Source organism: Heloderma suspectum, chromosome 9, assembly GCF_057233095.1.
Source record: "Heloderma suspectum isolate Gila_16-S chromosome 9, 16-S_ref, whole genome shotgun sequence".
Lineage (NCBI taxonomy): Eukaryota > Metazoa > Chordata > Lepidosauria > Squamata > Helodermatidae > Heloderma > Heloderma suspectum.
In genome coordinates, this window is record NC_139466.1 from 25,140,227 (window position 1) to 25,153,705 (window position 13,479).

The 13,479-nt window shown below is 48.2% G+C and overlaps 2 protein-coding genes across 4 annotated transcripts in view; one reads left to right on the plus strand and one right to left on the minus strand.

Annotated features, from left to right (window-relative positions):
* TSPAN6 (tetraspanin 6) overlaps positions 1 to 829 on the minus strand; it is a 103,055-nt gene extending 102,226 nt beyond the window's left edge. For all 3 annotated transcript variants that reach the window (XR_014784819.1, XM_084813823.1, XM_084813822.1), the window contains exon 1: positions 654 to 829. Coding sequence is in view for 2 of the 3 variants with exons in the window: in XM_084813823.1 (XP_084669949.1) it covers positions 654 to 740 (87 nt within the window). In the remaining variant the exon portion in view is untranslated. The remainder of the gene's footprint in view (positions 1 to 653) is intronic.
* A 7,188-nt stretch (positions 830 to 8,017) lies between these two features.
* SRPX2 (sushi repeat containing protein X-linked 2) overlaps positions 8,018 to 13,479 on the plus strand; it is a 37,347-nt gene continuing 31,885 nt past the window's right edge. The window contains exons 1-2 of the mRNA XM_084813275.1: positions 8,018 to 8,194; positions 11,947 to 12,082. Of these exons, the coding sequence (XP_084669401.1) occupies positions 8,018 to 8,194; positions 11,947 to 12,082 (313 nt within the window). The remainder of the gene's footprint in view (positions 8,195 to 11,946; positions 12,083 to 13,479) is intronic.

The following is a 13,479-nucleotide window of genomic DNA, read 5'->3' on the forward strand; positions in this document are numbered from 1 at the left end:
CAGTGTGGTGTAGTGGCGAGAGTGTTGGCCTGGGAGTTGGGAGATCCGGGTTCTAGTCCCCACTCGGCCATGGAAGCTCACTGGGTGACTTTGGGCCAGTCACAGACTCTCAGCCCAACCCACCTCACAGGGTTGTTGTTGTGAGGATAAAATGGAGGAGAAGGAGGACTATGTATGCCACCTTGGGTTCCTTAAGGAGGAAAAAAGGCGGGATATAAATGCAATAAATAAAAATAAAGAAACCGCACGCTCCCTTTCTTTCCGCTTTTTAGGGGTAGGCAACCTGGCGCCCTCCAGATGTTGTGGGCGATAACTCCCAGCACAGCTGTGCTGGCTGGGGATGGTGGGAGTTGCAGTCCACCGGGCATGGATGGCGCCAGGTTTGGGGGGAGGCTCTGGCCCCTCCATTGCGCCCTTCGTGCTGGCTGGCTGGGGATGATGGGAGTTGCGATCTCAGACGAGCGGAGGGCTCCAGGCTCTTTCATCCCCCACCCCCCATTATGTTCTTCATGGGGAAAGCTCGCCCCATGCTGCTGTCTAGGAGGGTCTGGCGGGGGCGGAAACGGGGGCTGAGGGCGGGGCGCTTAAACCCATTCCCTGCCCCATTGTTCTCCGGGCAGCCCCGTCGCGGGGCTCCCTCCCGAGCCGCTCACCCAGAAGACGAAGCTGTAGATGAGGAGGACGCTCCTGAGGCAGGTGATGACCGGCTTAGTCTGCAGCCTCCGCGACGGGGACGCCATGCCCGGCCCAAGCGCGCGCGCACCGACACGAACCGACGACGACGCTCGCCCGACCGCTGCGCACCGGGTCACAGCTGGACTCCGACTCCCGCCGGAACAAGCCGAGCCCCTCCGGGAGTCGCCGAAGGGGGTGAACGCCGCTCGTCTCCGCCTGTCTCACGACGCGCTCGGCCGGAACGAGCCGAGCCGAGCCGAGCCTCTCCGGAAGCTGCCGAAAGGCGGACGGCGAGGCTTGTCTCCGCCCATCCAACGAGCCCGGCCGGAACAAGCCGAGCCTCTCCGGAAGTCGCCGAAGGGGGTGAACGCCGCTCGTCTCCGCCTGTCTCACGACGCGCTCGGCCGGAACGAGCCGAGCCGAGCCGAGCCTCTCCGGAAGCTGCCGAAAGGCGGACGGCGAGGCTTGTCTCCGGCCATCCAACGAGCCCGGCCGGAACAAGCCGAGCCTCTCCGGAAGTCGCCGAAGGGGGTGAACGCCGCTCGTCTCCGCCTGTCTCACGACGCGCTCGGCCGGAACGAGCCGAGCCGAGCCGAGCCTCTCCGGAAGCTGCCGAAAGGCGGACGGCGAGGCTTGTCTCCGCCCATCCAACGAGCCCGGCCGGAACAAGCCGAGCCTCTCCGGGAGTCGCCGAAAGGAGGCCAAGCCGCTTTCTCTTCGCGTTGCTTCGCAATTAATAGACGACGAGTGTACCGGAGCCGCAACTGCCGTAGAGTCTTAGGCCCCGCCCTCTTTTCTGGCGCACCCCCTCTCCCCGAGCATTTCCGAGAAAAGCCGAAAACTCCCGAAGTCTCAGCCACCCCGTTTCATCGCCTCCAGGGGCTAATTTTAGGCAGAGCACCAACCCGGCGCCCGCCGCCAGGTGGCGATAGCCAGCCAGGAGCGAATGATTTTAGTATTTTATGGCTTATATAGCTATTTTTATTTTATTTTATTCATTCATTCATTCATTATTTCATTTATTTCATTTCTATACCGCCCAATAGCCGAAGCTCTATCTATCTAGTTAAAGATAAACGCGAGTGAATGACCAGGGAGGAAGTCAGGTTCCCCCTGTTTTTTTCCCTGGCAGGGCTCCTTCGCATTTTAGCAGGCGCGCCACAGGCAGACATTCAACAGGTGCAGCCTCGTTCAGTCTGGAGTCAGCGACGGGTGGGGCTTCACCTACGGAATGTCTGCCTGCGTTGGGCCAACCCAGAGGACACCTTGGAGGCCAAAAGCGTGCTAGTTTTGCCGTTTGGCCCATTTACGCCTCCAGTCTGTGAGGTTATGTGTGCCACTGGAGAGAGAGGCTGTGTGGTGGAGATAGCCAAAGCAGTGGGTTCAAATCCCTGTGCATCCACAACGCTTCCGGGCTAAGGTTAAGCCAGTCGCTTTCTCTTAGCCTGGGGGCAGGAGGGAGGGAAGGGTTCTCCAGCTCTTTTGGAATGTGGAGGGCTGTGGGTGCCACCACAAAATGGCCACCATGAGGGGCATGCCCATTCACAGAACGGCTGCCATGCTATACACACTGACACAGGTGAAAGGCAGGGCATCACAGACGCAGAAAAAGAAAAAAAGTCTGACCACGCTCTGCTCTTTCCCTTTCTTTCCTCCCCCCCCCCCCATACCATCGTATGTCTTTTTACTTTAGGGCCCAATCCTATGCATGTTTAGACAGGAAAAAGTCCTACCATTCCAAGCATTCCCCAGCCAGCCATGCAGGACTTTTTCCTGTCTAAAGAAGCATAGCATTGGGCTCTTAGCGCATTCGTAGAGGGTGCTTTCCCTCCCAGTTGCTCTGCTTTCTACTCAAGGTGCTGATCTCAGCCTGGAGAAGTACAGAGAGTTGAGAGAGGAAGCAGGAAAGAAAGAGTAACATTCTTCTCACTTCTCTCACCGTGATGCACTTTTCAAGGCAGAGATCGCTCCCTTCCCACTGTCAAAGGAAGGGGAGTCAGTTGGGGACGGGGTTGGGCAGAGGCTTCATGGGTATGGGAGAGGCCTTCAACGGCACCATTGTTCCTGTGGGCACCATGTAGGGGACACTAGTGCCTAACCTTCCTCACAGGGTAGATTTCAGGACACAGGGTTGGGCAACTTCTGGCCCTCCAGGTGTTTTGGCCTACAACTCCCATCATCCCTCACCGTTGGCTGTGCTGGCTAAGGCTAATGGGAGTTGTGGGCCAAAACACCTGAAGGACCACAACTTGCCGACCTCTGCATTAGAGTAAATTGGGTGAGCTATGCATGTTGTCCTGAGGAAGGCTAGGATTTAAATATATAGATATATATCCCTCCCAGTCAATTAATTAATTAATTACAAGACTTGTATATCTAAAACAGATTTCAGAGCAGTGAACACAAAAGATAAAACGGTAAAGGAATAAAAAAATTAAAACACCATACTAAAATTATGCCTTAAAAAAAGCATAATTAGTATGCTTTTAGTAACCCATATATATTATTTACATGCATTTAAATTAATTAGCATACACAAATTACCGACTTTTACATTCTATTATTAAGAAGAGGTGGCAAGAATACACAGAAGAACTATACAGGAAAGATCTGAATGTCCCTGATAGCCATGATAGTGCGGTCACTGAACTTGAGCCGGACATCCTAGAGAGTGAAGTCAAGTGGGCCTTAGGAAGCATTAGTAACAACAAAGCTAGCGGAGATGACAGTATTCCAGCCGAGCTATTTAAAATCCTAAAAGATGATGCTGTTAAAGTGTTGCATTCAATATGCCAACAAATCTGGAACACTCAACAGTGGCCACAAGACTGGAAAAGGTCAGTTTACATTCCAATTCCAAAGAAGGGCAACGCCAAAGAGTGTTCAAACTACCGCACAATTGCGCTCATTTCACATGCCAGCAAGGTGATGCTCAAAATCCTACAAGCTAGGCTTCAGCAGTATGCGAACCGAGAACTACCGGAAGTACAAGCTGGGTTTAGAAGAGGCAGAGGAACTAGAGATCAAATCGCCAACATTCGCTGCATCATGGAGAAAGCAAGAGAATTCCAGAAAAACATCTATTTCTGCTTCATTGACTACGCTAAAGCCTTTGATTGTGTGGATCACAACAAACTGTGGCAAATTCTTAAAGTGATGGGAGTACCAGACCACCTTACCTGTCTCCTGAGAAACCTGTACGAGGGTCAAGAAGCAACAGTAAGAACCAGACATGGAACAACCGATTGGTTCAAAATTGGGAAAGGAGTACGACAAGGCTGCATATTGTCACCCTGCTTATTTAACTTATATGCAGAGTACATCATGAGAAATGCCGGGTTGGATGAATCAGAGGTCGGAATTAAGATTGCTGGGAGAATTATCAACAACCTCCGATATGCAGACGATACCACCCGAATGGCAGAAAGCAAAGAGGATCTAAAGAGCTTCTTGTTGAGGGTGAAAGAGGAGAGTGCAAAAGCTGGTTTGAAACTCAACATTAAAAAAACTAAGATCATGGCATCTGGCCCCATCACTTCCTGGCATATAGAAGGGGAAGAAATGGAAGCAGTGACAGATTTTACTTTCTTGGGCTCCAAGATCACCGCAGACGGTGACTGTAGCCATGAAATTAAAAGACGCTTGCTCCTTGGGAGGAAAGCTATGGCCAACCTAGACAGCATAATAAGAAGCAGAGACATCACCTTGCCGACAAAGGTCCGTCTAATCAAAGCTATGGTTTTCCCAGTAGTAACGTATGGCTGTGAGAGCTGGACTATAAGGAAGGCTGAGCGCCGAAGAATTGATGCTTTCGAACTGTGGTGCTGGAGAAGACTCTTACGAGTCCCCTGGCCTGCAAGGAGGTCAAATCAGTCCATCCTAAAGGAAATCAACCCTGAGTGCTCATTGGAAGGACAGATAATGAAGCTGAAGCTCCAATATTTTGGCCACCTAATGCGAAGAGAAAACTCCCTGGAAAAGACCCTGATGCTGGGAAAGACTGAAGGCAAAAGGAGAAGGGGACGGCAGAGGATGAGATGGCTAGATAGCATCACGGATGCAATGAATATGAACTTGAGCGCGCTCCGGGAGAGAGCGCAGGACAGGAAGGCCTGGCGTGCTATGATCCATGGGGTCACGAAGAGTTGGACACGACTGAACAACAACAACAACATTGATATCCTACCCTTCCTCCAACTAGCTCAAGGTGGCTCTACAGAATACCCCCTTCCCCCACATTATCTTCACAATAACCCTGAGAAGGTAGGTTAGGCTGCCCAGGCTCACCCAATGAGCTTCATATGGCTGAGTCAGGATTTGAACCAGGGTCATAAGACCATAAGAGCCATGCTGGATCAGACCAAGGATCCATCCAGTCCAGCATTCTGTTCACACAGTGGCCAACCAGCTGCCCACGGGAAACCCACAAGCAGGACATGAGTGCAACAGCAGCCTCCTGCCCATGTTCCCCAGCAACTGGTGTACACAGGCCTACTGCCTCTGATACTGGAGGAAGCATATAGCCATCAGGACTAGTAGCCATTGATAGCCTTCTCCTGCAGGAATTTGTCCAATCCCCTTTTAAAACCAAAGTGGTGGCCATCACTACATCTTGTGGAAGTGAATTCCATAGTTTAACCCTGCACTGTGTGCAAAAGTCTCACCGGTCTTGATCCAGCACTCTAACCGCTACACCACACTGACATTTGGGTGACTGTTTTGTAATTATAGAGCTCCTTCTGCCCAGGCCAGGCTGACCCCACGAGCATCCTATGTGGTCACTTGGGGTGGCATCTTTTAAGGCTGGCACCTTCAAATATGAAGCAGATAAGAGAAGATGGATTTGGCAAGGAACCAAATTGTATGGTTTCTCTCCCGTGTTGTCCACCCTTCTTAAAAGTCGGTGAGAAAACGTGCTATCTTGGTTTACTCACTCTGCCTTTAAACCAGAAATTCATGACTCATGAAATGTTCAGTATTTTACATCTGGGAATACTCAGTAGGGCTGGTTATGTTGTTGTAACCCAGCTAGGGGTGGTGTGCATGTTCTTTATTGAGTGAATTGTCTAGTGAGATTTCTTCCTCTCTCTTTATACGCAGCTTGGATCTTCCTGAGGGCCCCCTTTTTCCCCCGCCACTGCACACTCTTTTCTCCTCCTCTCTGGAGAGACAGTATGGCTTTAAATAAACATCTGGCAACCACGGGCCAGCCCACATCTGGGCAGTGTTAGCCGAGTCTGGGACTCCTGTAAAGAACAAGCCACTTGTTTCAGAAAGTTAAAGAGAAGGTTTCCGTTATGGACTGAGAGAGAGGACCCAGAGTGGATAGTTGTGTGCAGATCTACAGCCAGACAGGTAAGAAAGAACCTGTTTTCATCCATTCTTTGTCTGCAATGGATGAAAGAGATCTGAGGAGACAGACATTTGTATTTATTTATTTTTTATTGAAGGAATGTATTAACCTCTCCTTGCCCAAAGCTCTTGGAATGCCTTTCACTATTAAAATAATAAGGCTCCAATCCTGTACACACTTACCTGGGCTTGAGAACCCATTGAGTTCAATGGAATTTATTTCTGGTAGATATGCATAGGATTGCATTGTAAAGCATTATTTATGGATGTATATCAGGGTTGCCCAAATGGACATGTGCTACTAGTTTGTGGGGGGGGGGGTGCTGGACCACCTTAGGAAGCTGCCTTTATACTCCATCAGATTACTGGTCCAACAATTTATTTCTTTATTTATGGGACAAGCAAATTTATAAATGTATATCCCACTTTTTTTCCAAACCAGTTTCACAAAGTGCCTTGCAAGAAAAATAAAACATGACAGGACAACAATCAAATGCATTAAAACTCAAAATAAGATGATAAGAATACACAGCAGCATTACAACCCAGCAAAGGACTGTAAAGACAGCAGAAATCAATTATAAAATGCCTTTGGGAGTTTTAAATAAAGCTCAAATTCTGTCTAAAAACAGACATTTTTAGCTCCGTATTCTTTTCTCTGGTTGGTAACAGCTCTCAAGGGATTCAAATGGAGCAGTGGTGCAGTTAGGTAATTTTTAGACTCTGGACTTGATGGCCCTACAGGAGACCCCCTCTTTAGATGGCAATGTCACTTACTTCAAAATATGGTCAGTCAGCCCTGCTATGTTTGCCGGCCCTCCTGCTCATTTTGCGGAGAGGGGCCAGAACCTCTGCCCCAAATTCCTGCCCTGATGGCAGCATTGTGGTGGAGGTCTTTCTGAGATCCATTAACAGTTGTTTCCAGGGTTTGCACCAGGGACCTGATATGTGCAAAGCATGCACCATAACCCTTCCTTTAGCTCAGCCTTCCCCAACCTGGTGCCCATCAGAGGTGCTGGACTACAAATCCCCATGTTACAAATGCTGGCCAAGGACGGTGGAAGTTGTAGTCCAAGACCTCTAGAGGGAACCAGGTTGGAGAGGGTTGCTTAAGCTACTCTTCCCTTCTCTTTACTTTGACTTTCCCTTTCCTTTCTGGCAGGGGCCCTATATGTTTAATGGCTATGTGACAGGCAGAAAGTCAACAGGGAAAGCTGCACATGTTGCATTTCTGTTCAGCAGAAGTTACTGTGTTAAAGGCAGAGTATCTCTGCTGGGCATGGGGGGGTGGGGGGGAAGGTTGATGATCACCCTCTTATAATATACAGATGCAAGCCAGCATAGAGGTGAAGATAGACGCAAGCTAGTATAGAGGTGTTCCTGTGAATCTTATAGTAAGCTTGCTCAGTACTTTGTTTCAGTGGAAGGAGAGGGGGAAATGTAGTGATTTGGTTCCAGGAGTCCAAATCCCTGCTTAGCTCACAGGTTGGCTCTGTGTATAAATCAGCCTCTCTTAGGTTAGCGTACAAATTATCTAACAGAATGATTGTTCTGCCTTGAGGTAGGATGGGAAAGGGTGGGATATATGTTGTGGAATTTTTTTTTTAGTAAGGAGAACCACTCTGCTTTGCTGCATAGAGAAGTGGGTTCAAGTCCTACATCTGGCATGATGGATGATAAAGCTATCAATGGCTACTAGTCCTGATGGCTATATGGTACCTCCAGTATCAGAGGCAGTGAGCCTATGTACACCAGTTGCTGGGGAACATGGGCGGGAGGGTGCTGTTGCACTCATGTCCTGCTTGTGGGTTTCCCATGGGCAGATGGCTGGCCGGCCACTGTGTGAACAGGATGCTGGACTAGATGGACTTGGTCTGATCCAGTGTGGCTCTCCTTATGTTCTTATGGACTTATGGGAGTAGCCTTGGGCAATCTCTCAGTTAACTAGTCAGTTTCAGATGGATATTGACAAACCAGAACCTTTCCACAGGATGGTGACAAAGATGGTGAGGAATCTGGACACCACGTTCTGTGGGGAAAGGCTGAAGGAGCTGGATACGTTTAGCCTGGAGAAGAGATGTTTAGGAGGAGATATGATTGCCATCTTCAAATATTTGAAGAGATGTCATGAAGAAGTTGGAACAATTTCTTTCCGATTGCTTCAGGGGGTAGGACCCAAACAAAAGGGTTCAAATTACAAGAAAAGATATTTCATCTGACTATTAGGAAGAACTTCATGAAGGTACGAGCTGTCCAACAGTGGGACAGACTGCCTTGGAAGGTGGTGGTCTCTCCTTCACTGGAGATGTTTGAACCAAGGCTGAATGGCCACCAGGGATGCCATAGAACTGATTTTCCTAAATTTGCAAGGGGTTGGGCTAGATGATCTGTGAGGTCCCTTCCAACCCTGATTCTACACCAGAGGTTGTTGGAGATGCAAATTAGTTGGTAATAGCAACTTTGCGCATCAAAATACATTTTATTAATAGTATATTCTCAGTGTTTAACACACATGCATGCAGACACACACACTGATATGTACACACACACACACACACACACGTATGTATGTATGTATGTATGTATGTATACCTTCTGCCTGCAAGGCATGTCCTCTGCCACTTTGCTAATTTTTGCTATTAATGAGGCGGGGGGCAGGAATTAAACAGATACTTAGGGAGAGGCTATAGCAAAGTGGCAGAGGACATACCTTGCAGGCAGAAAGTTCCAGATTCAGTTCCTGGCATCTGGAGTCAAAAGGATCTCCAAGGCTGAGACAGACTGCCCTTATATCCCAGAATAAAGAACTGCAGGCTGGTCATTGAGAAAATACTGGAAATGTGTGCAAGGCCAGGCCAATTTTTTTAAAGTGGGAAGGACATTCACTAGAAAATAATAATGAGAGAGCTGAAGGAGCTGCTAGTTCATGTGGGTTTATTATTTTGTCTCATCAAATGCAAAACAGACATCAAGTAGAAGGAACCAGCTGAACTCCCTAGATTGTTTTGATTTTTGTTCCCAATGGACTGTATAATTTGTTTTGTTTATCTTCCTGCTCACCCCCATTTATGTTCAACAGGGAGCTTCTGTATATTTGTCAGATTTCTTATCCATTGTTTATTTGCTAAGATTTGTTGCTATCCAGCCAGACCCACTTATTTATTTTTTCATTAATTCTTTCTTTCTCCCTGCCTCCCTCTTCTTTCTTTCTGTCTACCCCCCTCTTTTTATTCTTTCTTTCCTTCTCTCTCTCTCTCTCTCTCTCGCTCCCCACCTTTTCATTTTCTTTCTCTCTCTCCTCCCTCTCCTCTTTCTTTCTTTCTTTCTTTCCCTTCCTTTCTTCCTTCCTCATCTTTCCCATTCCCACTTCTCCCCCTTTGTCCTTCTCTCTAACTTTTCCAGTTCACTGGGCTCTATCACATGGGCAGAGAATTCTGCATCAATACTGGTGCTTTCCCAATCCGGTATCCTTGTGGGATTGGCTCGTTCTCATTAGATGGATGTTATCTTTTGTTTCCTTCCTTTTCATGGGGCTGGTGATGCTGCTCGGAGACATCACCACTTTCTGGAAAGAACCACTACACACACTGGGGGCATCACGACAATTCCTCCCTGGTTCCTGCCCCTTTCCCTCCCCTTGCACGTTACTAGTGGCTATGACTGACACGCAGACAGCCCCCGCCCCCCACCTCCCCATCCCCCGTTGCGACTTCCATTGATGCCTCTGTCTTTTACTCTGCCATTTGCTCGACCACCGGGAATGCATGGCATGTGGGCATCCTGGCAGGTTGGGATGCTGCCATGCCGGGCGATTTCCCCCTCTACAGAGGAATGTGCATCTGGACATCAGGGTGTGCTAGTGAAATGCCACTTTGCCACTCTGCCATTCTGCCGCCTTGTTCTGAGGGCTGCGGGCTGAAAATGGTGAGGACCCAAAATGGCCCCACAGCCTGTCGCCACCACCTTTGCCATTATGATCGCACCCCCAACATCCCAAAGCAACCGCCCACAGCCACCAGCACACAGTGGTTTATTCACACTATGGGAGATATACACGGGCAGGCCGTGGTGCTCCTGTTGCGTGGACTGAAAAAAGACCACATTCTTTCTGTTTGAGGATAATGCAGGATAGGCAGGGGGAAATGACTGGAGGATGACAAAGTCATGTGATGGACCCACAAACTTCCATGAGTGGTCAATCATGAATGTGTGATAAACTGCAAGCACAGAGACACCCACTGACCCAAACCCATAGTAAACTTTAACGTGGGGTTCCACAGGCTATGCTGCTGGGGCTTATTGCAGTTGCAGTCCAAAACATCTGGAGGTCACCAGGTTGCCACCTACCCCTACCCTGAAGTATCTATTTTTGTTACCAGATGTAGTCCATTTCAAATTGAGCATAGCCAGTGCTCAGATATTATGAAGAAGGGTGGGGGGAGTGTTGAATGAATCGTGTAAGACTAGCAGAGCTTTCCCTAGCCAGATGTTTTGGACTACACCTCCCAGCACTTCTGACCATACTGGCTGGGGTGATGGGAGTTGGCGTCCAAAACATCTGGAGGGCACCAGGTCAGAGAAGGTTGGGCTAACATAATGCAAAGCCTGAAGAAGCAAAGCAGTCAGCATGCAAGAAACACTCACCACGAATTCTGTGTCTCTCTTTGTGTAGCTGAAAGTTTCTTTGCCATAAGAGAGGATCTTCCTTCTTCTGGTCCAGAGAAATGTGTGTTATTAACTGGCAGTGCCTGTTGTGGGCCTCTCTTCCAAGGACCTTTTTCTTGTGTCTCCAGCCTATCCTGCCCTCTGAACTCACAGCCACATTTGGCTCATATAATACATACAAAGAACAGTTGTAAGAGACTGGTGAAACATCACCTGTGTCCTAATTCCTATATTAATGCTTACTAAGTGTTAGCCCCAATGCATACAGGCACAGCCAGGCACAGCAAGGAGAGCCTATGTGCTGTAGTAGTAGTAAGAGTGATTGGGAAGACTTGGATTCGAATCCCTGCTCAGCCATGAAGCTTGCTCCTTGGGCCACACACACACTCAGTCTAATACACAGGTTCGTTGTGAGTGCGACCCTCCTCTGTGGCACCTTGAGCTTTTTGTAAGAAGGGCATATCAGCATAAGAAGCTGAAGCTCCTTGATTCTCAGATGCAGTCCAGGAAAGGCAGTCATCAGAAGGATCGCCTCTTCCCATATGTACCTAACGGTGCCCTCTGGGCTGCGGATGGAGAGCGTGCAATCTGCCACCCCTCCCAATCTGCCATCTGAGGCAATAATCTCACCTTGCCTCATGAGAGGGCCAGCCCTGTAAGCCACTACTTTGCACCTGGGTCCAGTTAATAGATCTCAGGGCTCTAATAAAAAAAAAAGTAGATCCCACAAGCCTGAAATCTGCCCACACCTCCCCTAGACAGGGACCACCCAATACCTATTGCCTACATAGTACCGATCATTTCTGTGGAAGTGGAGGGTCTCATATCCCCCTGCCCCTGAGATCACTGCTGTGCCAGCAAGCTGTTCATCTGGGAGATTCTCACAAACAACCTGCTGGAGGTGTCCTAGGATCTCTGGATCGAGCCCTCTTTAATTTTTGTTTTTAATGCCCAGAGAACAGTGAAGATCTGGAAATCAAATTTCATGGAAATGTCCAGAAATTAAAGGGTTTGGTTCCGATATGGAGATGTGCTGAAATGCCCAGCAAAATTTCTCTTTCTTTTTCCCCGTTCTTTTTGCATGTATTGTCCACCTCCACTGCAGAATTGTTAGAATACTAACCCTAAAACATAAATAGATCCAAAGGGTAGATTAAAATGCCTGCATCTTTTTAACATTCAAGTATTGGCAGGGGATGGGATTTTCCTTGCTGCTGTCTATGGTTAACATCATGCCTCTCATCCTTGGTCTCAGGCTGAATCGTCTTCTGGAGCACGTTCATATTACTCTGCCAGCTGGAATCTTCCTTCTCACACTAAGATGCCACAGGAAGCATCCCCCCTCCTGCTGCTTCTCTGGGCCAGTATTGTGTCCTCCACGTGGTACGAAGGTAAGTTCACCGACAACCCAACACAGGGCCAAAAACAGGAATAGCCTTAGCAACATTCTAGCATAACAAGAGCCCTGCTCGTAGGTTACCCATGTGTCCTCTTTTAGAGAAGACAGTCCTCTGTTTGAAAGGCTGCCAGAAGGCCATCCGCTGTTTGAGGGAGTCTTCTATTTGAAGGGCAGTCCTGTCCAATTCTGCTTTAAAGATAATGAACCATAAGAACCATTTTTCTTGTTTTAATTTGCAATTTTAACATAACAAAATGAAAGGGAGGCAAACAGCTACAAACAATAACACGAATAGGAAGAACATAAGAAAAACGAGAATAAAAGCATATCCTTTCGCAACAACTGTTCACAACACCATTGATTTTTTAAACGTTTTGACACTTGTTTCAAATAGATGTGTTAATATAAGCAGACCATATGTCTAAATAAGCACCCAGACGAAATTAACAGTCGTCAGTTTTGTCTGGATGCTTATTCAGACATAAGGTCTGCTTATATTAACACGTAACAAGAACAGTAAGATCTTCAGTCCGCTGAATAATAGGGGAAAATTAGAGAAAGAGGGAAAAGAATAGCGTTAACAACACTGTAATATAAGAAGAGTCCTGTTAGCAGGTGCCCAGGTGTCCTCTTTTAGAGAAGACAGTCCTCTGTTTGAAAGGCTGCCAGAAGGCCATCCGCTGTTTGAGGGAGGCTTCTATTTAAAGGGCTGTCCTGTCGAATTCCAGTTTAAAGATAACCATATGATCGGTTTATAGAAAGACAGTACATCTCACCATAGCAGGGAAGACTGACCAGGTCAACTCTGTTTACCCTGCTGCCCAGGTGCTGTTGGTGGTCAACAGTTCTTATGGTTCTTTATCTTTAAACCAGAATCAGGAGGCCAGCCCTTCAAATAAAGGACAGCCCTCTGCAAAAATGGGCACAGGGCCACCCTACAAGGGCTTGGAGAGCTCCTGCCAGTCAGTGAGGACCACAGTAACCTCGATGGACCAAGGGTCCTACTCGGCATATGGCAAGGCCCCTCATATATTTATATATGCTTTGTAATTAGTGGTTGCCTCCTTCTTTGGCCGCTAAGCCACCATCCAAAAAAGACCACAGTCACCCCATAGAATTCCAGGGTCGGGTTTCTTCTCTAATGCAGCCAACTTTATCAGAGAAACCTGAGGAGCTAGGCAACAGCAAGAGGGGAAGCGATTCGACTTCCCCACATCCTTGAGTCATTTCACCACAAAAACGTGCTGGCTAAGGCACCATCTTTGGGCTAAAGGAGGTGTCTGCCTTGCTGGGGGTAAAGGAGGGAAAGCAGATGAGAATTGGGGGGGGGGGGTAGCACCATCTCCAGAGATGAGTAAATATAACTTTCCGCCACGGCCGCTACCACCT